The sequence below is a fragment of the Mesoplodon bidens genome, assembly GCF_964165515.1.
Source record: "Mesoplodon bidens genome assembly, chromosome: 9".
Taxonomy (NCBI): Eukaryota; Metazoa; Chordata; class Mammalia; order Artiodactyla; family Ziphiidae; genus Mesoplodon; species Mesoplodon bidens.
The window spans coordinates 77,622,398-77,649,781 of NC_138166.1; the positions used below are offsets into that span (position 1 = coordinate 77,622,398).

The following is a 27,384-nucleotide window of genomic DNA, read 5'->3' on the forward strand; positions in this document are numbered from 1 at the left end:
ATCTCCCTGTGCTATGCGGCTGCTTCCCACTAGCTATCTACCTTACATTTGGTAGTGTATATATGTCCATGCCACTCTTTCGCTTTGTCACAGCTTACCCTTCCCCCTCCCCATATCCTCAAGTCCATGCTCTAGTAGATCTGTGTCTTTATTCCTATCATACCCCTATGTTCTTCATGACATTTTTTTTCTTAAATTCCATATATATGTGTCAGCATACAGTATTTGTCTTTCTCTTTTTGACTTACTTCACTCTGTATGACAGACTCTAGGTCCATCCACCTCATTACAAATAGCTCAATTTCGTTTCTTTTTATGGCTGAGTAATATTCCATTGTATATATGTGCCACATCTTCTTTATCCATTCATCAAATGATGGACACTTAGGTTGTTTCCATCTCTGGGCTATTGTAAATAGGGCTGCTATGAACATTTTGGTACATGACTCTTTTTGAATTATGGTTTTCTCAGGGTATATGCCCAGTAGTGGGATTGCTGGGTCATATGGTAGTTCTATTTATAGTTTTTTAAGGAACCTCCATACCGTTCTCCATAGTGGCTGTACCAATTCACATTCCCACCAGCAGTGCAAGAGTGTTCCCTTTTTTCCACACCCTCTCCAGCATTTATTGTTTCTAGATTTTTTGATGATGGCCATTCTGACTGGTGTGAGATGATATCTCATTGTAGTTTTGATTTGCATTTCTCTAATGATTAAAGATGTTGAGCATCCTTTAATGTGTTTGTTGGCAGTCTGTATATCTTCTGTGGAGAAAGGTCTATTTAGGTCTTCTGCCCATTTTTGGATTGGGTTGTTTGTTTTTTTGTTATTGAGCTGCATGAGCTGCTTATAAATTTTGGAGATTAATCCTTTGTCAGTTGCTTCATTTGTAAATATTTTCTCCCATTCTGAGGGTTGTCTTTTGGTCTTGTTTATGGTTTCCTTTGCTGTGCAAAAGCTTTTAAGTTTCATTAGGTCCCATGTGTTTATTTTTGTCTTTATTTCCATTACTCTAGGAGGTGGGTCAAAAAGGATCTTGCTGTGATGTATGTCATAGAGTGTTCCGCCTATGTTTTCCTCTAAGAGTTTGATAGTGTCTGGCCTTACATTTAGGTCTTTAATCCATTTTGAGCTTATTTTTGTGTATGGCGTTAGGGAGTGATCTAATCTCATAGTTTTACATGTCCCTGTCCAGTTTTCCCAGCACCACTTATTGAAGAGACTGTCCTTTCTCCACTGTACATTCCTGCCTCCTTTATCAAAGATAAGGTGACCATATGTGCGTGGGTTTATCTCTGGGCTTTCTATCCTGTTCCATTGATCTATCTTTCTGTTTTTGTGCCAGTACCACACTGTCTTGATTACTGTAGCTTTGTAGTATAGTCTGAAGTCAGGGAGCCTGATTCCTCCAGCTCCATTTTTCGTTCTCAAGACTGCTTTGGCTATTCGGGGTCTTTTGTGTTTCCATACAAATTGTGAAATTTTTTGTTCTAGTTCTGTGAAAAATGCCAGTGGTAGTTTGATAGGGATTGCCTTGAATCTGTAGATTGCTTTGGGTAGTACAGTCATTTTCACAATGTTGATTCTTCCAATCCAAGAACATGGTACATCTCTCCATCTATTTGTATCATCTTTAATTTCTTTCATCAGTGTCTTATAATTTTCTGCATACAGGTCTTTTGTCTCCTTAGGTAGGTTTATTCCTAGATATTTTATTCTTTTTGTTGCAATGGTAAATGGGAGTGTTTCCTTGATTTCACTTTCAGATTTTTCATCATTAGTATATAGGAATGCCAGAGATTTCTGTGCATTAATTTTGTATCCTGCTACTTTACCAAATTCATTGATTAGCTCTAGTAGTTTTCTGGTAGCATCTTTAGGATTCTCGATGTATAGTATCATGTCATCTGCAAACAGTGACAGCTTTACTTCTTCTTTTCTGATTTGGAATCCTTTTATTTCCTTTTCTTCTCTGATTGCTGTGGCTAAAACTTCCAAAACTATGTTGAATAAGAGTGGTGAGAGTGGGCAACCTTGTCTTGTTCCTGATCTTAGTGGAAATGGTTTCCGTTTTTCAGGCAGGTGGATTCTTAACCACTGCACCACAACGGAAGCCCTGTCCTAGCCTCTTGACCTCATTTCATGCTGATAATCAGCTGCAGGACTCCAGGCTACTCCCTAGGAAGTCCTTCTTTACTACCCCACTCCCAGAGTTGCTTCTCTTCTATGCACCCAGAATCTCTTGGACATATGTCTACAAATAGCACTCACCTCATTATATTTCAAGTATCTAATTTACATGTTTCTCTCTCTTCCTCTAATCAGTAGTCTTCAAAGTGGAATACTGCAGCCATGCAAGGGGAGTAAGTGGCACAGAACAATCCACAGGGAAGAAGCCAGTAAAGATGAAAATATATGTACATTTATTTTTATTTAATTATGTTTGTTTTTATGTTTTATGATGGATATGTATATATGTAATATATACATATAGGAGTAGGTGTACGTGTAGTACAGGGTAGGTGTATTAATATGTCAAAGGTGCATCAGCAATAAGTTTGTACTGATGGCTGCACGTAGATCACAAGTCTGTCCAGAACAAAGATTGTAACTTATTCATCTTTCAGTGTCTGAGATATGATTTAAAAATAGTTGCTAAACTAAAACCACAATCCAAGCCCTCTCTCTTTCACAGAAGACTATTAGCAGCAGGGCACAATCAGCTAGAGACAACAGCTCCACCCTTGAGGTCCTAGAGACCTAAACATTCAAGGCAAATGAGTGAGATCAGAGACAGAACTTTGCAAGAATGCACTTTTTTTTTCTTTTTTTTTTGCTGTCAGAGATGATTTCCTTCCTTGATGGTAGGACTCCCTTCTATAGAAAGAAGTTGTCACATTAGATGACATTGGAAGGACGTTTATTTTAGGACTCTTTCTTTAGCTTATAAGGCCATAGAATGGCTCCAAAATCTTATTTTCACAGCACATTACAGTTATTTGGCAGAACTGAATCCATTTTTTTCTCCTTGAAAAATGTTTTTTCAATAACACTAGCTAATATAATTTTGAGTGACTTTTTTTACTAAGTTGAATTCTAGCCTTTTGAAAATAATTTAACTATAAGACACAAGCTAACAATAAAATATTTTGCTCAGTAAAGAAAAAATAATTCTTCTAATTTGCAGAAAGAAGAAATTTATATGATCATTGAATGAGAATTATGTTTAAAAAAAATAATTTAGATTGCATTTTATAATATGTAAACAAAAGCTTTTATCGTATCTTTTTTTGGAAGGAAATATAACAACTTACACTTTAATATTTCTAATATTGAAAATATAGATGTATTTTTTCTTCTTAAGTAAAAACTGCCTTATTTTATAGCATTATAGAGTCAGGAATTAGTGCTGTCATTTATATGATTTTACATCTCACCATGGCCCTAAATCACAAAGTCGAACTTCTTTTCTCCATTATATCACCCAATCCAATTCACTTAAATGGCTGAAATCTAACTTGCATTAAATATAAAGCTATAATGATAAATCAAATAACTTCTCCCAAAAGGCAATTTCATTCCTCAGAATGTTATTCCCTAAGACATATGTCATACTTTATTTCAGAACTCACAGCTTTGATTCATTCATTGTTTACATATATAATACAGAATTTATGTCCTTCTTCTTGACAATTTTTGTTGAGCTGGAATCATTTAAAATGTCAAGAAAGCCCAGTCCTGCAGATGTTATACAGATGTCTATTTCAAGTAGTATTGCTAACTCACAATAAAAAAGGCATTATTAAGTGATACAAAAATGCAAAGAGTTATGACTATAAATATATAGTAGTATGAACCATTGGAGCTAAGTTTTCATAGACCCAATCAGGCATCTTTTTTTTTATGTGCATGTGATTTTATGCCCACAAACTAATACATATGTGGATCTCTGTGCATGCAACTGGTCACTTGTTTCTTCAGCCTTAGCAGCAAATGGCCAAAGATCTTGGTTTGTGCAAAACTAGCTGTCAATGAGTTTCTGAGTGGGTTGAGGAGACAGTATTTGGGGAGGGGATACACACGCTGTTAGATACTCAAGGATCTGAGGAAAACTGAGCCCTTCAAAGTATTATTAAATAATATCTCATTTGCAGAAACACATTTATGTCCCCAACATACCACTATCTTATGAAAAAGAAAATTAAGAATCTTCTTAAAAACATAGTCTCTGAGTACACGAACCCACTGAATAAATCCAGCTTTTAAAAATAAAAATACATTTATTGCGACAACCTGTTTGTGGTTTTCTTCTATAAGTGCTACCAGAGAGACTGCTGAGCCATATTGCATTTTCAACTGATGATTATGAGCTGACCTAACCTAACGTGATAAAAGGATCAGCACACTGGAGACTCTGAGACCTCGATTCTGGTCCAGCCCTGTTTTTGGCATGATCCCACTTCTGTCATTTAACATCTTGGGCCTCAGTTATCCTCACTATAAAAGAAGAGGATGGAAAAGAGGAGATCCCAGGCCCCTTCCAACTGTATCCACAACCCACAAAATCTCTATGAAAAAATAAGACTCTTTCAGAAGGAGGTTTTCTCGAGGAATTCATCGACGAAGGATAAACTTAAAGGCCGTGTCTAAATCAAATAGTATTAGGAGCCAAACAAAGATGTGAAAGATGTGGATTACTGGTTACGAACTGTGTATGCCAGGGCAAAATTAGAATTAGAAAACAAGATATATTCTGAATGAAAACCGCGGAGAATTATAAAAGAGAATTGGATGGAGAAACAAACACTTCTGAGAACAGTCTTCATTTTGCCATTCAAACCTCAGCACCACTCCCAGATGTTCAGTGTTGTTATCTTTAAGTATGACTGCTATTCTCTCCATCTACAAACTTGGAAACACCTTTCACCGAGCAGACCTTCCTTTTCTCTCCAATATATACGGCCTGTCGTGGAGAGTAGTCACTTCCTCAGTCTCATTCCTGTCAGGTCTGTCTCCACTTAAAATCATCCATTCCACCTCTCCAAATCTTATCTATTCACAAATCCCTCTTCACATTTTATCTGCTCCACGGAACCTGCCAGACAACTCTGACCCCCATGGTGCTGTCTTTATTCTGAACTGCCATGGCTTGCTTAGGGTGAAGTTGGGTGGGCACGGTAAAATATATTCATCAATTTCTAGTCTAAAGGCACTGTGGCCGATGCTCTACATATTTTTCTTAAAGAGAAGTAAATGTAATCATGAAAAGATTAAGTAATTTCTCCAAGGTAAACAGTGGTTCTCAACCTTGACTGCATATTGGAATCACTTGAAAAGCATTAAATAAAATACTGATACCTGAGTTCCATATCCAGTGGTTCTGAGGTAATCAATCAGTCTAGGGTATGACCTGGGCATGAGGATTTTAAAAACCTTTCCAGGTGACTTTAATGTACTGAGTTGAGGTCCACAGCCACCTGGAAGGAGAGCCCAGGTGTGTGTGTCTCCAAAGCCCAGGCTCTTTGAGTACCACACTGATATTTTTCCTTAATTATGAATTACCTATTATTAAGCTTTTTACATGTATAAATTGTACCCTTCTCACCTGATTATAATTTTTGAGGTTTCACATTATAATCAACAGCATGGACTCTGAAGCTGACTCTTCAGCTCCAGTCATGGGTCTACCACCTCCTAGCTGGAATATATTGGACAAGTAACTTAACCTTTCTGAGTCCCAGTTAAGTCATTAGCACAATGGGGGTGATAATAGGGTGGCTCTGAGTTTAAATAAGTTAATATATTAAAGTGCTCAGAACATCCCTGACATCTGAGAGGTGCTATAACAATGTTAACTATTTCTTTCTTAGTTATTACCTTATTTTAACAACAAGAGTGCCTAATACCTAACAGGGTACATACTTCAACACTGTATTGAATGAAAACCCTCCTAGATGGAGAATGATAGGTATGTAGAGAAATGGAAGGTCATTCACCAGACCTGAAATTGTGGACATAGTATATTTAATGGGTAGATATTGAATAAGGCAGTTTTCTGGAATTCACGTTAAGTTTAAAAATCAAAGCAAAGAAAAAATTGTATGGTAAGAGGGATAAACAAGTCCGCATGACTTTTGGACTGTCCAGTAGCTCTGCTCTCTGCTCCTGTTGGCACAGTCCTCCACTCAAGCAATTCTGCTGTGTGTATTCTTCTCTTCCTTGGAAGTCATACTCTTCTTGTCTCCTTTCCTTTCTATTTCCTTCTGTTTCTCCCAGTTTCTCTTCATATACCCATGCTTTTTTTTTTTTTAATTGGGGTATAGTTGCTTTACAATGTTGTGTTAGTTTCTGCTGTACAACGAAGTGAATCAGCTATACGTATATATATATATCCCCTCCCTCTTGGACCTCCTCCACACACCCCATCCCACCCATCTAGGTCACCACAGAGCACCGAGCTGAGCTCCCTGTGCTATACAGCAGGTTCCCACTAGCTATCTATGTTACACATGGTAGTGTATTTATGTCCATCCCAATCTCCCAATTCATCCCACCCCCACTTCCCCCCACCATGTCCACAGGTCCGTTCTCTAAGAAGTCTGCATTTCTATTCCTGCCCTGCAACTAGGTTCATCTGTACCATTTTTCTAGATTCCACATATATGCGTTAATATACGATATTTGTTTTTCTCTTTCTGACTTACTTCACTAGGTATGACAGACTCTAGGTCCATCCATGTCTCTATGAATGACCCAATTTCATTCATTTTTATGGCTGTTCTGTGATCAACCAGTAAGAGCTATAAACTAGATCTCTCTCTGTATTTTGTTATTTGTAACTATTTCCACACACACAAACCCTCACATACACACTTCTGACATCCCCGAGTCATGAAATGTAAAATGAAGGCTATTCATCCCCTGAAAGTAGAAATTCTTCCTGCTAAAATTAGTGTCACACCAGATACCTTTGTTAGCAGAACCATAAATCAAAGCCAGAGTGGATAAACTTGTTAAAAACTTTCCTTTCTAATTCAAAAACTATCTGGGAATATTTAGCTCCTCAATATATTTTTTTAAACAAAGGTTTTTCTTTTCTTTCTTTCTTTATTTGGCTGCGTTGGGTCTTTGTTGCTGCGTGTGGCGAGCGGGGCCTACTCTTCCTTGCGGTGCGCGGGCTTCTCATTGCGGTGGCTTCTCTTGTTGTGGAGCACGGGTTCTAGGCGCTCAGGCTTCAGTAGTTGTGGCACGTGGGCTCAGTAGTTGTGGATTGTGAGCTCTAGAGTGCAGGGTCAGTAGTTGTGGCACACGGGCTTAGTTGCTCTGCAGCATGTGGGATCTTCCTGGACCAGGGCTCAAACCCGTGTCCCCTGCGTTGGCAGGTGGATTCTTAACCACTGCACCACCAGGGAAGTCCCATAGCTCCTCAATATTTTGAAGAGAAACATGAAGCAGTAACATAAGCAAGACCTTTTGGGTAGAGCAGATGATTGTTGAAGACATCAAGGTATTCTCCACAAAGGGCACAAATAACTGCTCCATGTTTAACATGCTGGTTCACACTCCATTCCTGAAAAGATGAACAAGGAAAAAACAAAAATCAAAAGTCATTTCATGACATTTTTCTAATAAATTATTAATGTGTCCACTCACACTAGAAGCTGCAGTGTTTTGAATGCATGTTACTTTATCAATAAAACAAGAAAGATCTTAAATGCAGCTTTTTGAGAATATTCATTTATCTTATAAACATTTACTAAAGCTTGTGCCCTACTTTGTGCCTGAAATCAGCTGCTAACAAAGGTGAATATGATGTGCTAACTGTGCTGGGTCCTTTAAATACATTATCCCATTAAATCCTCATACCAATCATGTGAGGAGAACAGTACACACCTCATCTAACAGATGAAAAAATTAAGGTGACAGAGCTAGAAGGAGGTGAAGAGATTCACAGCAAAAAGGCCACCAATCAAATTAAGGAGCAATTGCTATTCTTCAAAACAATAAATTATCAGAATATTAAAGTAATTGTCTTATCGTATCTTGAATCTCTGGAGAGCAGAGAATGTAACTATTATTGGATTGGTAACCTAAGCATGTCTTAGGCCAGGAAATATGTGTGGCCAACTACCTCAGTAACAGTGGCTCCCTATATACTTTGGTCCTATTAAGTGCCCCGTGTACTGTTTGAAAATAAATAATAAGTGAGTAGTACCCAATCACTTTAATTTTTTTTAAGTATGTGTTTTTATGGAACAGAATTCATACTTGACTTCAGCATGAACTGTGTTATTTCAAAACATTACTACTTTGGGGCTTCCCTGGTGGCACAGTGGTTGAGAGTCCGCCTGCCGATGCAGGGGACGCTGGTTCGTGCCCCGGTCTGGGAAGATCCCACATGCCACAGAGCAGCTGGGCCCGTGAGCCATGGCCGCTGAGCCTGAGCGTCCAGAGCCTGTGCTCCGCAACGGGAGAGGCCACAACAGTGAGAGGCCCGCGTACCGCAAAAAGAAACCAAAAAAACCCATTACTACTTGAGATTCTGTTTGGTTGGCAGGAGGCCATGCACTGCTCCACTGGGTTTATGTACAAGTGGTCTCCTCACTGTGATTTCTGTAATGGTGTGCCATCGCTGAATTCTAGACTTACTTACAAACTATAATTTCACCCATAGAAACTGAACCAAGGAAGTTTTGCTGTCTCTTCCAGGCCAGTGGATCGTGCCATGCCTTAGCTGTTCAGACAACAGGACCTGTGACTGGAGAGAAATCACTTGGCAGCCTCACAACTGTCACTATGGTGTCCTAACTAAGCCTCAACTCCAGCAGTGCCTGGGAGGAAGGAAGGTAGGCTCTGGATCAGTGGGGGAGACCTTTCATTTACACCACCCATGGCACCAAAACTGTACCTACTAGACCAATTCCTTCTCCCTCACTCTGCAGAGGACAGCTAACTGAATGCAGTTTGGCTTTTTGAATGAATGCATTATCATAGAAGAGCCTTAACAATTTTTGCTCACAATGCTCAGTTATTTCCAAATAAGTCTACTTGACAGATTGAGGCTCTTAAAATCATGTCCTGTGCTGACCCAGTTCCATGCTGGTTTTCTCAGCCCATCGGCTGGCCATGTCAACTGACAGTTGGTGATTCAGAGCATCTGGCCTTGTCAACTGCAGTTCTCGCAAGGCACTGCAGTTAAAACAGCCATCTGTGGCTTGCACAGGCGGTGGAATGTTCCTGCATGTAAGACTTCTGCTCCAGCTTACCCCGTGCATAGCATGGTTTTTACACACTAACCTTCCTGATCTTCTCTCACGTTCCCGGGCAGGTCTCGCATGGACCTCGCTAGGCTGCTTTTCCTTTAGTGTGGCTTCTAAGCTGATCTCTTGGACATGCAGTGTCTCCTTGCTAGGCGTGCTCTGACTAGGTAGATTCTGGCAGAGCTCTCGGACGTGCGAACTGGGCACATAGACTGAGATGCTTGGTTAACATGAAGTAAGTAATCCTTCTGCAGACTTTCAAAGTACCTTTTATTAGATGGACATTTCCTTACAAACTGTTTGCAAGCTCTCGAGCATGGGCAAGACTATTTCAAAAACTGATTTTTTTAAGAAGCTCTATGATTCATAAAGTGCAGTGGAGTAAATATATGTCAATATTTCAGATTAGGCCTATGTTCAGATTTTCTACCAGCAAATGGTTTAAAGAAGAATGACAGGTGGGATAAGCAAGGCAGGGGAATGGACCTCTTCTTCATGGAGATTCTAATATAAATGCCCCAAAGTTTGTGACTGAGAGGGTGTCTAAAGATAAAGCAGCAATATTAGTTAGTTTCAAAAAAAAGGGAAGGGAAGAAAAGAAATGTCAGAAACTTCTGTTGCTATATTATTAAGTGAGCATTGATTCTGTGCAAAGAACCGTGCTACTGACTTGTTCACACCTTAAATCCTATCAGACTTTGAGCTTTAGGAGGGCAGCCAGTGTGTTTGATTCACTACCATAATCTCCTTGCTTGGCACAGCGTTTGTAACATAATAGTCACTTAATAAATATTTGTTGAGTAAATGAATAAGTTAAAATTTTATTTATTCCTATTCACAAGTCTATAAGGTCGATATTTTTAGATCCGTTTTCTACTTAAGAATATTAAAGTTCAGAGAGATTGAGTAATTCACCTGTGATCACACATGTATGTAAGTGACCACTACTCAGGCAGTTTGAACCACCAATTTGGACAACCCAACCTCCATATCCTAGAAAGGTAGGACTGGAAACAATGAAAATAGTCATTGTCATAAGTCAGACTTCTCCAGACTTTCAGAATCTCGTTCTGACCTCAGGAAGATTCCGAGATGTCACCGTCTCTTAACCTGAAAGTCAGTAGATGTTAAAGTTCATCACTAAAGTCCATGGCTTTGGACAGGACACATTGTTTCTCAGGCTCCTTTTCTTCATCTGTAAAATAAGAATAACTCTATATGATCTAATCCCCTGCTGTAGATTAATCAACTTTGTAGAAAGCTAAATGCCTTCCCTGTCAGTCTCAAAATACCATAGCCTGAGTGACTTAAACAGATATTTATTTCTCAACAGTTCTGGAGGCTGAGAAGTCCATGATCAGGGTGCCAGCACAGTTGGGTTCTGGTGAGAGGCCACTTCCTGGCTTCTCTTGGCTGCCTTTTTGCTGTGTCCTCATAAGGTAGAGAGACAGAGACAGAGAGACCTCTAATGTCTTCCTCTTCTTATAAAGACACTAATCCCATTATGGGGCCAACACCCTCATGACCTCATCTAGACCTGATTACCTTCTAAAGCTCCACCTCCTAATACCATCACATGATGGGCGGGTGTGGAGGGGGAAATTAGGGTTTCAACATGTGAATTTCGGGAGGACACAAACACGAAGTCCACAATACTGTTTGTTCATTTCAATTATTAGCAACTCTACAAAGTAATGATAAGAAAAATGGAAGATCTCTTCTTCCTATGCGTTAGAAAGAGATGATGTTACAAAGTCTGAAAATAAAGGCGTGTGTTCAGATCAGGCGATCCCTGCAGAGACCAACCAGCTGGCTGCTAGGAAGTGAGGGCTTGTCTTAGTGATTCTTTGCGTCCAGAAGCGTCCTTCAGACTTGCAAGCTCAGAAACTCAAATTTGCCAGCATACTGGCAGTGGTCCTACAGAGTCTGCTGTGTTTACCAGGATGCCAATTTACTTTATACCCAGCAGGAGGGCAGCCAGTGTGTTTGAAGCACACTGGGAAGCCAGTGTGTTTGAAGCAGGGAAGCACTGTACATTTTTAGCAGAGCAGCGGCACAACCAGAATTAGAAAAACCATCCTGCAATAGTATGGAGACTGCCTACAGCAGGAAGAAATGAGCATGGTGCTGGGGGGGCAGAGACTGTTTAATGGAAAAATTCTATCACACCACACTGAGGAAGCCACGAAAGTCAAGAATACGTATAGAATAATCTCATCAATGCAAAACCTAATGCAGACATGCTTACACACACGGAATATTTCTGGAAGTAACAAGCCCTTAAGAATGATTACATAAGTTAGACTTCCCCGGTGGCACAGTGGTTAAGAATCCACCTGCCAATGCAGGGGACACGGGTTCAATCCCTAGTCCGGGAAGACCCCACATGCCGTGGAGCAACTAAGCCCGTGAGCTACAACTGCTGAGCCTGTGCTCCAGAGCCCATGAGCCACAACTACTGAGCCGGTGCGCCTAGAGCCCGTACTCCACAACAAGAGAAGCCACCACAGTGAGAAGCCCGTGCACCACAATGAAGAGTAGCCTGCTCGGGGCTTCCCTGGTGACACAGTGATTGAGAGTCCGCCTACCGATGCAAGGGACGCGGGTTCGTGCCCCGGTCCGGGAGGATCCCACATGCCGCGGAGCGGCTGGGCCCGTGAGCCATGACCGTTGAGCCTGCACGTCCAGAGCCTGTGCTCCGCAATGGGAGAGGCCCGCGTACCGCAAAAAAAAAAAAAAGAAAAAGAGTAGCCCTTGCTCGCCACAACTAGAGAAAGCCTAAGGGCAGCAATGAAGACCCAACACAGCCAAAATTAATTAATTAATTAATTGTTTTTTTTAAAAAGAGTGATTACGTAAGTGGAGGGAAGTAGGGGAGGAGTGGGATGGTGACAGGATTGGCCATATATTCTGCCAGGCCCAGGGCAAAACGGAAGTGCAGGACCCTGTGTTCAATAATTATTAAGAATTTTGAGAAGGCAAAAGCAGAGCAATAAACCAAGCACAGGATCCTTTTACACACAGACCCTGTGTGAATGCCAAGGTCATATGGCCGTGAAGCCAATTCAGGTAGTAAATTATGGTTGGCAAAGTGTGAAGAAGTCTTTTTAAATACAGGTTTCCCCCGCTATCCAAAAGTAGAGCGCTTCTATGAAGGCTTTCGTAAATCGAAATGGAGGGCAGTGAAGAGTATCCCCGATTTTCAGAAAGTTCAATTGACAACACTTTGCTTTTCTGAAAGACCTATATTAGTACCTATTTTTGCTAAGCAAAAGAAATCCGAAGAGGATTTTCACTTTTAGGAAAAATGCCTGTCTTAATGTAGGTCTTTCAGAAAAGTGAAGTGGCATAAATTGAACTTTCGGAAAGCAGGGGATACATGTATGTGTGTTACCTTTATGTTTACAGTGTGTGAGCACCTTTTTAAATCCAAAAATCTATATTTTGACAAGTTGTATAAATCAAAACTTGGGCAGAGACCGTGGAAATACAAAGAAGGGAAAAACTGAGAAAGACATTTTATATTCCGAATCACAGGACTTGGTAATGCGCAGACAGGTTTATACCCTCATGTACCACACAGCACAGAGATAATTGTGTAAACATTCACGATTACAACTATGAAATCGCACTTATTTTAAGAAAGCTTCACTTATGAATAGGAGTTGGTTAGCAGAAGGTTTTCCCTATACATCTATTTCTCATTCTCCTGGAGAAAAATATAAACATACAAAGTGATCGTGAAACTCTTATATTTCATTACTGAGGCAAGGGAGTTCTCATCCTACCCAGAACTTTTTATAATCACCATTCTATTTCAAAGACAAATACATGTTAAAGCCTATCAGTTACAAAAATTGGGAAACAAGTAACACAAATATTTTGTTTTATAAACACCTGACTCTTTGGGGGAGTGAGGTGCAGGTAGGGGACTCTTTTTGCCATGTCAGACATTCAAGAAAAGAGGCATATTATTTGGGTGATATCATCCAGAAATTCACTTCACAAATGCAAAAGGACAGCAGCTTCAGACTGGCACTCAGAAATGAAGTGACTCTTTTATTCATTGAAGGCATCAGAGTAACTCTGCTGCCCCACATCAGAAACCTTGCAATCTCAGTTATCCCTAACATGTTCTCACAGAGTGGAATCCAGCTGACCACTTAACACAATTAAGCCCAGAACACTTTTTCAACTTTTGGGATGTCACCTTGTTATTCATTCATCTAGTTTTGTTGAGTTAAGGATCTGTTCTACGTGTGCACACCACGATCCTCCAAGGTGCCAAATTTCTAGTGGAAGAAGGCAAATGAGAGAAGTGATCGTTACAAAATACCGTGATCATTGCAAATGTTGGGAGAAGCCCAGAGGCTGGCACCTGACCTGGACTGGGAAGGTCTGGAAAAGTTGCCAAAAGAGAAAGTGCCTGAGCAGAGTGGTGTTGGTAGTTATAGGCAATCTACCAATCACATGACTTTGAAATAGTTTAATTGAACGAGAAAAAAATAAAGATCTTCATTTTTTCTCAAAAGAACCTATGGTGAGAGTTGTATCCCTCAAGCTTAGTGCCTTCTTTGAATTTTCTCTTACTGGAGGGAACAGAGAATGGAGGGAACAGACAATGGGCAGGAACCAAGCAGGCAAGGAGTGCAGTGGAGGTGATTCTGAGTTACTCGTTTTCTGTGTGGTCCAGCTTATGCCTCTTGGATTGTGTAAAAGTGGGGACATACCTAGACATGCAATTTCTAATGGTATAGTACCCTTACTCATCTGAAAACTTTCAATTAATATGGAAAACTCAGACTTTTTACCGTGAGAAGCCAAAAATGTCACTGTTACCGTGTACAGTAGTGCAAATATGTTGTGCTACAAAAAAAAAAAACAGAAGTTTATTTTAAATCCTAATCAAGGCAACCTTTAAGGGAATACATTAAACTGAGTTATCTTTCTCAGAAGAATCCAATTAAAAGGCAACAGAATTTGACGGGGCCCGTGAGAAGTATTGGAAAGTTAGGCCTTCAAACAGTGTTCTGCTTTCTTTAGAATCTCCAGTAATCATTTCTCTCAGTTGAATTTCCTTATGTTGTTATTATGACCTTTTACATCTTTTTACCACTGCTTTCCAGTGATGAATGGAAGGCTATACTTGGAAATGGAGGCCCACTGGTGGGGAAGAAACAAAACACAGATCAGTTGGGATTTTAAAAGGCGTTCAATTTTCCAGTAACTTTGACCAGGAATGTCACTGCACTCAGTGGTGTGTAAGCAGGACCAAACTTTTTATACCTCAGTCATTTGCCTTTACTTCAGTGAACAGGAGGCTGATCTCTGCAGAAAGATGGCACAGTGTTTCTCCTCAGAGCATTTGTATCACTTTCTATGGCATACTTGTTCGTGTCTGGAGGGCAGGTAAATACAAGACCCCTCTTACTCTAAATCTATCCAAATATGAGTTATTTCATTTGTAAGCTGTTGTAGATATGTATAGGTTTTGTGATATGCCATCATGTTGAATCAAAGCAAAATTCACTGAAAAAGAACAAACTATGTGTTCAGTTATACTCTTGACAAATGTCTCTAAATAGATACACACCTCTTACTTAATAAACTTTGGTTGGAACATTTAGAAAAATTTATCGGAGCATAACTTTGTAATCACAGTGCAAAATACATAGGAAATAGTTTAGAAGTAGGATAATGAAATTTACAACTGAAAGAACTTAGGAGGTTGACCAAAACTGAATGAAACGAGCTTTTATTTTGTTTGTCAGAAACATAGTTCAACTGACAAACTCAGTATTTTATTACTCAGCAATAAAATATCTGAGAGAAGAGTGCAATTAAGAAAGGAAAATATAAAAAGGCAATATTTACTGAAAGTATTTAAACTCAGCTGTTAAAACAGGAAATGTAACTTGCATTTTTAAGCTATGTTTGCAAGTTAAGTACTGTCTTGGACTTAAAGGTGTTTACATATTTGAAGTACGCCCAATTTGTAATAATATGTTCTGACTAATACGTGAATTCCATTATGGTTACACAATTCATTGTTGCTTGTCAGTTTCAGTAAGAAAGGGTGAACAGAAGAAAAGGAGTGTACCTGACTCTCACCAGGAAAGGATGGCTTACACATAATGCCCACAATCCAGAGAGAAGAGCAAAATAGATACATACTTTTGTTCCAAGCAGTTAGAAGATCTATGTCTAGGTGATATTGTTCAGTTGTTTGTTTTTCTTTTCTGCCAAATTTCATGTGTTTTAGAGTGATTTGCCTACATGTCAGTTTTCATCTGTTCTGGACCCCAAAGAGCAATTTGTTTGGTCCTCTATAGCTAGTTTAATCAAATGCATCATTGAAAAAACATTCGTTGCAATCGGATTACATTTCACAGAGAGACGCTTTGATGAGCTAGATTTTCATCATGCCCTAAATATCATTAGCCATCTGATCAGTCTCAGCTTCATATTAGAGCTGAATCACCCTATACCTCACTTAGAATGGGAAGTTATTTTATGAGAGCAATGGCGCTCAATCATGGGGCTCATTGGAATCACTGTGGAGCTTTCTAAACGTATGGGCTATGCTTGGCCCTGGACTAGATGTAATGAATAGGACTCCTCCTCACCTCACTTTCATTTTCTTTATTTACCAAGATGAGAGCTCTCCAGTAAGCAGGCATTGCCTAGATTAATGGACAAGAAGCTCCTGTGTAACTTCCCCTCTTGGAAGCTTCCAGTGGGTTCCTATTAGCTGGCTTGAGACCTGTGTTGGCATCTCCATGCACTTTGTTGTTCTGAAGAAATATCCCTATCTTTGTGAATATTGAAGATAGAACCTATGCAAGAAGAAAGAAAGAAAGATAGAAAATTATCTTAAATCAAGGGGTTTTTTTTCCCCTGTCTATTGATCCTACATATACCCAGTTCTTTCCTAGCTTTAACAGATCAGAAGAATCTGAGAAGCTAACAAACTACCTTTATATTGACTCAACACAGACAGCCCCCATTGCTTCTCTTCATTTCTTTATAACTTGCTTTGCTAACTATGTCCTTGTTACTTTTGGTGACTTTGGAGACAGGAGGTAATGGAGTAAAATATTTACATGTTAAGTATCGTCATCATTAGTTCCCTTTATTCATGATGAAATAAAGTGGGATGAAAATTATTTTATCATATATTTCAATCAAAAATTCCCAAAGTTTTTGTTGTATTTTCACTAATAAATGATATTTCTTGCTCTTATTTGTCCCAAGGAATCAATATCTCTAAGAACAGAAGTGCTCTTATGCATTATGTAGATTATAAATTTAGGCTTTCATATGCTTCACACTTTTACTAATTCACAGGTGGAAAATCTGAATTTAGGTGTTTTTTTTTTTCCCCAGAAAGACTTAGCATGTAGGAGAATGTGGTAAAGACTAGGGAAGTGTTCATCAAACTCATTTCTTCTTCTTTCTGGCACAAAGCTTGACTACATTTCTCAGTCTCCCTTGAAATCAGGTGCATGACCATATGACTGAGTTCCAACCAATGGGATGTGAGCAGCAGTGATGTGCCCAGCTCCCAGGGTGGGCCCATAGGAAACCTGGCAGCTCTTTACTCCTTCCCCCAGCTGGATATCAATGCCCAGTGAGGTCTCGGACTCCATATTTGAGGAAGGCACAGTCTAACCATCCTGGGACCCTGAATGACCTCCCTGCCCCAACCCACCCCCATACCCCTGCCTGGAACCACCTGGACTGTTTTCCTGAAGGAGAAGTAAACATCAGTTGTGTTTAGGCCATTATACATTTGGGGGCTCTGTTTGTTAATAGCACTTAGCCTGTGTCACCTAATACAGGGACTATATAATGCTGAGAAATTAGAAATGAAAACAAAGACAATTTCATGGTTTTTAAGAAGACTATTTTAAAGTAAGCCCAAGCTTTAATAGAGCCTAAGAACAGGATGTGCTTCTAGGTCCTATGGTCCATGATGGTGTGAAAAATAGTAGAAAAAACACCAGACCCTATATACTTTTCAGTGACACCTTGTATGCCAAGTTTTGGGAATAGAACAGATGCAGAACTCTTCTAAACACATCTTTGTCTCCCGCTGATGAGCTGAGATCCAGCCTCTAATGACACATCGAGACACAGATGTTTCTGCTCCTCTCCAGAGCCCACCTGGATGGAGGCAGCCTCCCTTCATACCATAGGACCAGAAGAGAGATGCTACATAGGAAAAAGCCATTCAATCTTTAGAATAAAGCTGCTACTGGAATTCAAAATACGATTAGTGTTATTCCTGTGATAGGTTTATTGAACCAATGTTTAATTGTGATTCTCTTAGGCCATTGTTCTACAGTAATCAAGACAGTATTGTACTGGCACAAAAACAGAAATATAGATCAATAGTACAGGATAGAAAGCCCAGAGATAAACCCACACACACATGGTCACCTAATTTATAACAAAGGAGGCAAGGACATACAATGGAGAAAAGACAGCCTCTTTAATAAGTGGTGCTGGGAAAACTGGACAGCTACATGTAAAAGAATGAAATTAGAACACTTCCTAACACCATACACAAAAATAAACTCAAAATACATTAAAGACATAAATGTAAGACAGGACACTATAAAGCTCTTAGAGGAAAACAAGAAAAACACGCTTTGACATAAACCACAGCAAGATCTTTTTTGACCCACCTCCTAGGGTAATGAAAATAAAAACAAAAATGAGCAAATAAGACCTAATTAAGCTTAAAAGCTTTTGCACAGCAAATGAAACCATAAACAAGATGAAAAGACAACCCTCAGAATGGGAGAAAATATCTGCAAACAAAGCAACTGACAAAGGATTAATCTCCAAAATATACAAACAGCTCATGCAGCTCAATATCAAAAAAACAAACAACCCAATTAAAAAATGGGTGGAAGATCTAAACAGATACTTCACCAAAGAAAGCATACAGATGGCCAAGAGGCACATGAAAAGATATCACTAATTATTAGAGAAATGCAAATCAAAACTACAATGAGGTATCACCTCACACCAGTCAGAATGGCCATCATCAAAAAACCTACAAGCAATAAATGCTGGAGAGGGTGTAGAGAAAAGGGAACCCTTTTGCACTGTTGGTGGGAATGTAAATTGATACAGCCACTATGGAGAACAGTATGGAGGTTCCTTAAAAAACTAAAAATAGGGGCTTCCCTGGTGGCACAGTGGTTGGGAGTCCGTCTGCCGATGCAGGGGACACGGGTTCATGCCCCAGTCTGGGAAGATCCCACAATCCGCGGAGCGGCTGGGCCCATGACCCATGGCCGCTGAGCCTGCGCGTCCGGAGCCTGTGCTCCACAACGGGAGAGGGTACAACAGTGAGAGGCCCGCATACCGCAAAAAAAAAAAAAAAAAAAACCCTAAAAGTAGAGCTACCATACTACCCAGCAATCCCACTACTGGGCATATACCCTAAGAAAACCATAATTCAAAAGGACACATGTACCCCAGTGTTCATTGCAACACTATTTACAATAGCCAGGAAGTGGAAACAGCCTAAATGTCCAACAACAGATGAATGGATAAAGAAGATGTGGTACATATATACAATGGAATATTACTCAGCCATAAAGAGAAAAGAAATTGACTCATTTGTAGAGATGTGGATGGACCTGGAGACTGTCATACAGAGTGGAGTAAGCCAGAAAGAGAAAAACAAATATTGTATATTAACACATATATGTGGGATCTAGAAAAATGGTGCAGATGAACCTATTTGCAGGGCAGGAATAGAGACATAGATGTAGAGAACGGACCTGTGGACACAGGGTTGGGGGTGGTTGGGGGGGTGGGACGAATTGGGAGATGAGGATTGACATATGTACACTACCATGTGTAAAATAGATAGCTAGTGGGAAGCAGCCGCATAGCACAGGAAGCTCAGCTCGGTGCTCTGTGACGACCTAGAGGGGTGGGATGGAGGTCCAAGAGGGAGGGGATATACATATACATATACATATAGCTGATTCACTTCGTTGTACAGCAGAAACTAACACAACATTGTAAAGCAATTATAGTCCAATAAAAAAAACACTGTAATTTCAAAATTTAAAAAAGTAGAAATAAAGTTTATTTAAGCTGATTATTTTTACGTGAATTTTCAAAATGCTTTTAAACAAATGGATTTACTGTTATTGTTGCCACCGTTGCTGCTTTGGTTTTTTTAATTAATCTAAAAAGCCAATATCTGTTCATTTAGAAAATACAAGTGAGCGAAAAGAATAAACTGTCATAATATCATCACTTCAAAATAACCCGGGTCAGGCTTCCCTGGTGGCACAGTGGTTAAGAATCTGACTGCCAATGGAGGGAACACGGGTTCGAGCCCTGGTCCGGGAAGATCCCACATGCCGCGGAGCAACTAAGCCCGTGTGCCACAGCTACTGAGCCTGTGCTCTAGAGCTCACGAGGCACAACTACTGAAGCCCACACACCTAGAGCCCGTGTTCCTCAACAAGAGAAGCCACAGCAATGAGAAACCCGCGCACCACAATGAAGAGTAACCCCTACTCGCTGCAACTAGAGAAAGCCCGCCCGCAGCAACAAAGACCCAACGCAGCCAAAAATAAATAAATTAAATAATAAATTTTTTTTTAAATCATGGTTTTTTCTATGCATCCATATGCTTTACTTTTACAAAAATGCAACAATTATTTATATTCTGATTGTAATCATCTTTTTATAAACGTAAACTAAAATGTTCCCATCACAATATATCCATATTACAATATCATTGTAAAAAGATTAAAAGAATTCAAGTGTACGATTATACCTTAATATAATCAATCCGATAGACATTTATGTTGCTTCCAGTTTATTTTGCTTTTAAATGTATTTTCATGGGCATCCATGAAATTTCCTAGAAGTAGAAAACTGCTGATTTATATACACAGCATCAAAGTTTCCAATCATCCATTTAACAAATGAGGACTGACTTTTACACCAGGCAGTATTCTGGACACTTGGAATTCAACAGTTTAAAAAAAAAGAAAGAAAGAAAGAAAAAATCTCTCCCTTGTGGTTCTTACATAGTAGTATATGAGAGGGTTCATTTCCCTGAACTCATGATATCGTTGGACCTTTAAAAATCTTTTTTAATCTTTATTAAAATAGTTGTTTTAATGTTTTACTGCTAATATTGATTATTTTTATAATTGCTTACTGGTTACTTGGGTTTTTTTTCTTTGATTGCATCTGCCAACCAACACCTGTGCATGCTAGTATAGGGCAATAATCTTCACAGGAAAGAAGAATTATTTACAAAATGTGTGGCTAGTTATAAATATTTGTTATGGTAATTTAGACCTTTTAAAGTAGAAGTTGACCTTGAAAACAAATAATCTGCAAATTTCCTTTTAAAAATTCACCAAGTCAAATGATCTAAAAGGTATAAAGACTGAGTATGAATCATGTGGCTGAAGAGAACCACTTTTATTCTGGGTATTATTTTTTAATTGTGTGCACTTTAAAAAGCTGATATCTTGAAGTCAGAAATCTTTTAGTTAGGAATACCAATTAACCTCTTCCAAAAACTGCTTTACCTACAGAGCCAGCAATTTAAAATTCACAAGTGCATTTTCACTTTAGTTATAATTTATCATTTCTGTCTTTCATGAATAGAAAGGCACTGCACTAAAATAATTCTCTAGGACATAGTCTTCCCAGAGCTGTGTCTGCTAGACTTGAAAAATGCTATCTAGATGTTTGCAGTTTAGAAGAACTTGTTTTGCAGATGGTGGTGGTGATGCTTCCTTCTCCCCTCCCTGTAGCTCTTGTTAGTTACTGATCAGCAGTGGAGACAGACGTGAGGAACCTTTCAGAGATCCTTGGTTTGCTCAGGGTGGCGATCTCTCTTCCGGCTCTTGATTCAGAGTCTCAGTTTCACCAGCAACCCTACTAGCCCTGCTGAGAGTCTGTAACAGGGTGGATAGGACAGGAGAGAGGCTGCTGTGATTTAGACGCTTCCTCTCTTTACTGACATTTTCTCTGAAGTAGGTAACAAATTTTAAAGTGCCTAGCAGTGCACTGCAGGACACACTAGAAGCATTCCAAAACACTTCTTGCTTTCCTGTGCTTTAATGCTGGCTCCCATTTGTTGTGTGCTGTATGCCAGGAATAAGATAAGTATTTAAAAGCTCATTCAAGTCCTTTACAGGGGTGCTATTATTTTCCCCAATATACACATAAGGAAGTGAACCCATGAAGAGGTCACATAATTTGTCTAAGATCATCTGGTTAATAAATAACAGTACCTAAGAATTCTGAAACACAACTTCTTTGCCCGTTTCATGCACTGCTGGGCTGCATCTTCATACAACTCCACAGAAAAAAAATGGAAATCTAGACATATTTTTTCTCTCAGTAGCATGCAGCTCGTTGGATTTTCTTCAACCTCTGTAGTTCTCTCTGTAGCCCACAATACAGACACCCAGTGATCTTACTGGCTGCCCAGAGAGACACTAGGAGTGATTGCGTCTTGATACTGAAATGAAAAGACCCCATAAGAAAAATCTGTAGTGGAAACTTAGCTTAACAACTGGATTTCCAAGGTCCTTTACTGGTATTAAAAGCTGAATTGTGGGGCTTCCCTGGTGGTACAGTGGTTGAGAGTCCGCCTGCCGAGGCAGGGTACACGGGTTCGTGCCCCGGTCCGGGAAGATCCCACATGCCGCGGAGCAGCTGGGCCCGTGAGCCATGGCCGCTGAGCCTGCACGTCCGGAGCCTGTGCTCCACAACGGGAGAGGCCGCGACAGTGAGAGGCCCGTGTACCGCAAAAAAAAAAAAAAAAGCTGAATTGTGTTTCTACCCAACCAAATTCATATGTTGAAGTCCTAATTCCCAGTCCTAATAACCTCAGAATGTGGCTATTTTGGAGATAGAACCTTTAAAGAGATGATTAAGTTAAAACAAGGCCATTAGCGTGGGCCCTAATCCAATATGACAGGTGTCCTTATAAGTAGAGGAGATTAAGACACAGACAGACACAGAAGAAAGACCATATGTAGACACAGAGAAGACGGCCATCTACAAGTCAAGCAGAGATGCCCTCAGAAGAAACCAACCATGCAAATACATTGATCTTGGACTTCTAGCCAAGAATCATGAGAAAATAAATTTCTGGTGTTTAAACTACCCAGTCTGTGGTACTTTGTTATGGCAGCCCTAGCAAACTATTACAGATGGAGTTGGATAATGACTAGTCTCTGAAATGAAGAGCTTTCCTGATTATTCAAAGTTTCCCTTTTAAAAAATCAGAAATCTGGGCCAGAAAAACAAACAAATAATTATAGGTCAAGTCCAGTAGGAAGAATTTCAAGTGATTTCACAAAGTATTTTTCTCATACTGGGATTTTATTGCCCCAAATGGAACTTGACCGAGAGACTCAGTGACTGGGGTCTTGACGTCTTACGTCATACAGTTGAGTTTGGCTATGCTTTGTTGGGAAGCAAATTCTGAAGGAGAATGCCTTCTGGGTTTCTTCACACAGCTACTTGAATACACTTACTCTGGAAAAAATAAACCTTTGCAGAGTCTCACTATGGATGGACGAACGCACTAGTGCCTGAGAAGTGATGCAGCGACTGCTCTTAAAATCAGAAGTGAATATGTACATGACTAATGCAAAGGGAAATCTCAACAGAAAGAGAAAAAAACTGAAGTACAAATTGAACCTTCTCCAAAGACATTAAAAGGAACTGTCTCTAACAAAAGTCCCTTTGACGTTCAGTTCACTAAATATTTTTTAAATGCGTGCATAGAACTATGGGGGAAATTAGAATTTAGAAATTAACCTTGACTCTGACCTCAAATACTTCTTGATATGATATGAGAAAAAAGATACAGAGACAAATAGCCATAATTTCATGTAGTCTTTGATAAAATCAGTAATGGAAATAAAAATTATAATGAAAATATGGAGGACAGAGAAGGTTGCTTTCGCTGGGACATTGGACAAGGCCAGCTGAGAGAGCCGTTTATGGCGAGTCTGGAGATTTGTAGAATTTACACAGGTGGGGTTGCAGAGAGAGAGGGTCTTTCTAGGCAGATGGATTAGCACAAGGAAAAACAGATGTTGTTGAGCGCAAATCATGTTCAGTGGAAAAGTAGGAATCTGACCTGCTTACTTTAGGAGAAGTGTTGAGAGGATGGGGCCATCGACCCTGCACTTGGAGATAAAGGACTTGGATTTGAGTCCTGTGTTCCCCATTTACTAGATTTATAACCTCAGTCTCCCTGAGCCTCAAATCCCTCCTCTGTGAAACAGAGAATGATTCACACCTCACGATTATGAAGATTAAAAGTGAGTACCCTATGTGAAATCTCCACTTAGCAAAAGCCTATATGCAATAAAAATTCAGCAAATGTTAACTGAACCTCAGGAGTTAAGATTTGACTCTGTAGTACGTGGGGAGCCGATAAGGTTTTTGAGTGTGAAAGTGAGATGAGACATTTGGAAATTTATCCCAGTATTACTGGGTGGAGAATGAATTAGAGGGCAGCCATTGTGCAAGAAGACCCATTAAGCAAGTGTTAACAATAGCACACCTTTGAGACAGTCGGAGCCTGAAGCAGGGCTCTGCTGGTGGGAATGGGAAGGAGGTGATGGGTGAGAGGCTTCCAGGGCAAATGGCACTGGGATTTGCACCCTGGAACACAGACTGCTTTTCAGAAAATTACATTCTAGTCCTGTGGCTCTTTTCTCAAGTAGTAGCTTGACCTCCATCAAGCTAGCTAACCTCTGTGGATTCCCAGATTTCTCATCTATGAAATAAAGAGATTGGAAAATCTCTAAGTATTCTTACAGCACTAGAATACTTCATGCCTATTTGAATCAATGAAACTTGTTAAGCTGATTCGATGAGAAAGTTGAGAGCATAAGAGAGGTAGAGAAATTAAAGACAGCATAAAGAAAGCAAAAAGCTTTAAACATGAGTTAGTAGGTCAGTAGATGATGTCATTACTAGGAATATGGAAAAGGAAAATGAACAGGTTTGGGGGAGAATATGATTAATGTCATTTCTAGCCATTTAAAGGGCTGTCCTTCAATTAGATTTGTGGCTTTGTTTTCATCAAATTATTTATTTTATATTGTCTTCTATGTCATATAAGCATCAGATTTGAAAGCAAAATTTTTTAACTTATAGATTCTTTTCATTGGAGATTCGACCAACAGAGGGATAATGTACTATCTGATCGAAAGATTGAATGAAACCTTTCAAGAATGGCAGAAGGTGCATGGCACTAAATTCTATCACAACGTCAATGGTGGGAAGACCTTGATCAGTTATTCCTACTATCCACAGTTCTGGATAAGCCCTTCGTTGAGACCAACATTTGAAAAAGCCCTTGAACATCTCTTGCAAAGGTACAGTGGAACTATTTTGAATGAAACAATACCACAATGGATTGATGTTTTACTAGCTGTCATAATTGTTTGCTGTATATCAAATGCAGTGAAAAGTTTAAATACCAAGTAATATGGCTGAAAACGAGTTAGAAATGACAGGGAGGTCCTGTGATCAGGATGCCAGATATGGTTCAATGAAATGTGAGGCAATGCTGTTAAAATGTTTACCATCTGTTTCAAGGCAACATGTGTTGTTTTTCTTTCAGATCACATCCCCTGGAGAATACCAGCCAGACTGTATTAGTCGTTGGTGGTGTTCAGTGGCTCAATTCCAATCACCTGCAAATTATTCACAAGGTTTTAAAGAGGTACATTTCTGCAAGAATAATTGCCATTAGTGTTCTAAGTAAAAAAAAAAAAGTTACTCAATGTGACAGAATTTTATCAAGATTTTATAAAAGGGCAACTTGTAATGTAGAATCCAGTACTTAAAGTCTAGTTTAAAATGTTTCAAAATACTTTTATATCCAATCACAAGATGGCTCTTCAGCATCCAAGTTTACGTTTACTACAGATCAAAACATGCCCCCTGACACATAAAACTCTATCCACAAAAAAGAAAACAACACTAATATATATTAAATCTATAAAATGAGAATTTAGTCCTATATGCCAATTATCACATTCTAAAGGAATTCCACTCTGCTTGCTTATGTAAACACAGACATCTAGAAATGTAATCAAAGTTCATGGCTTGAGTTCTGGTTATTTCACAGGGAAAATTTACTCAATATCCTTGTGATCATCAAAACTTTGGGAATTGGATTTCATCTGCCGGTGGATGGAGTACACTTCTTAACGCAGGTAAGCCCATTTTCACCAGGCTATGTGAACTTCAAGGTTCCTATAAGGATCCTTGCTGGTGTCTGAAAAAGGACCCAAAAGGCACTACATAATCTTAAGCAACCTTCATAAAATTCAAAGGAGATGATATACTTAAGGATTATGATTATAAATCAGATATAATTATTCCTGGAAATAAGGGGACTACGGCCCATAAATATGTCATAAATAATGCTTTGAGTTCATAAAAGAAGAAAGGAGGTACCAGAGTTTGAAAAGATAAAGACCTGAGCGGTAGATGAGATGGAGCATGCTTTAAGTATCTCCTTACCTCAGTAATGTTTCACACACCATTAAAGGCTCATGCTGAAACACATGTGAAATTGTCAGTATCAATGAGTATTTAGGAAAAGGGTGTCTTTTTAAGATGGTTTCTGACTGCTTTAAAAAATCAGTAGTATTTTTAAAGTAGTATCATTCGTTTTGCCTCTGGTTGGATATTCATAAATGAAAGGAGTTAGAGGCCTCTGACCAGTTCTTATAGAAGACAGTAAATAGTTAGTCTCAACAGTAAATAGAAGTCTCAGAAAAGAAAGGATAGACAACATCTGTAGCTAAGAGAACCAGCTGCCCTTGCTCAGCAAGAAGAGTTCACAGGCAGCCGGGTTTGTGTGCAATTGCTCAGGGGAGCTCGGGAGGCGGGGGGGCACTGGGAACTGGGGAGACAGGACGCTGTCCATTTAATGTGTAAACAGAGTGAGATTTATTTTTGTGTCAATTACGAGCGCTCCTAGCTTTCTCCAACAGGAATTACAGGACCTTCCTCTCCTTTCTCGAAACTTTGCCTGCCTGGCCGCCAGATCTGTGATGCAAAAGCAGGAGAACTGGTAGAAAGCGGCCCAAATAAAACCTCCAAATTCAGCCTCTTGGAGTCAGGAGGGGTTAAGGTCTTTTAAAGTGAGTTGAGACGTTTAGCATCTGGGGTAGCTGAAGGGTTTGAGATGGTCGGGGATTAGAAGAGGGGTCTTTTGATAATTGTCTCTGTGGGTTATGAGTTGAATCTCTCTTAATGTTATTTGAAAGCTGCAGGTCAGATTTGTAATTCCTTCTTGAGGACTCTGGTAGCTCCGCTTTGCTTCCTTGACTGTGGCTTCTCACAGGAACTGGAGTACTTGTGATGCCTACTTAGATTTAGAATGAACTCATCTCTGCCAACCGTTCTCTGGCACTTACCTTGTGCCAGACACTGTTTAACCATTGTGCTTGCCACCAGGGCTTCCATTGGGCTCATCAGTCTTTGCAAACTGGGTGAAAACAAAAGGAGGGAAGAAGAGGAGGGGGAATGATAGAACAAAAGAGAAAAGGACAAGAGTAAGTGGAGGCAGAAAAGAACTCTGAACTTGTCATCAGACACTGGCATTCATCATCCTCATCATGGCCACTCAAGACGTGGCCTCCGCCTTCCTTGGCAGACTTAGTCCTTGCTTCCACGCATATGCACACATGTACACACACACACATGCGCACGCACACACACACTCCACACCGAGTGTTTCCGCTCCTCAAGCATGCCATGCTCTCAGTCACCTCCAAGTCTTGGAAGTCACTGTTCCCTCTTCCTACAGCACACTCTCCCACTACCCCCTCAGCTGGGTAACTTCTGGTCACCCTTCAAGTGTTAGTTTAAATGCAGTTTTCTCTGGGAAGATTTAATTGACACCCTGGACTCAGTTGGCTTTTCCTGCTATGAGCTCCTTGAACATTGTCTGGTGTCTTCATCCAGGTCCCTCAACAGATACCAGCTTTGGGTGTCTGTCTCCCCTGCTAGACTAATCTCTGTGGGAGCTGGCATGGGGGAGGGAAGTCTGCATGGCTCACTCACTCTGG

The 27,384-nt window shown here is 39.8% G+C and overlaps 1 protein-coding gene across 3 annotated transcripts in view; it reads left to right on the top strand.

Annotated features, from left to right (window-relative positions):
• CPED1 (cadherin like and PC-esterase domain containing 1) overlaps window positions 1-27,384 on the top strand; it is a 320,724-nt gene that overhangs the window by 272,043 nt on the left and 21,297 nt on the right. Inside the window, exons 17-20 of one of the 3 annotated variants that reach the window (XM_081244675.1) lie at window positions 8,712-8,848; window positions 24,452-24,672; window positions 24,921-25,022; window positions 25,431-25,518. In XM_081244675.1, the coding sequence (XP_081100801.1) occupies window positions 8,712-8,848; window positions 24,452-24,672; window positions 24,921-25,022; window positions 25,431-25,518 (548 nt within the window). Of the gene's footprint in view, window positions 1-8,711; window positions 8,849-14,388; window positions 15,180-15,323; window positions 16,340-24,451; window positions 24,673-24,920; window positions 25,023-25,430; window positions 25,519-27,384 lie in introns of those variants that run through there. The other 2 variants (XM_081244676.1, XM_081244677.1) reach the window with 2 other exon arrangements.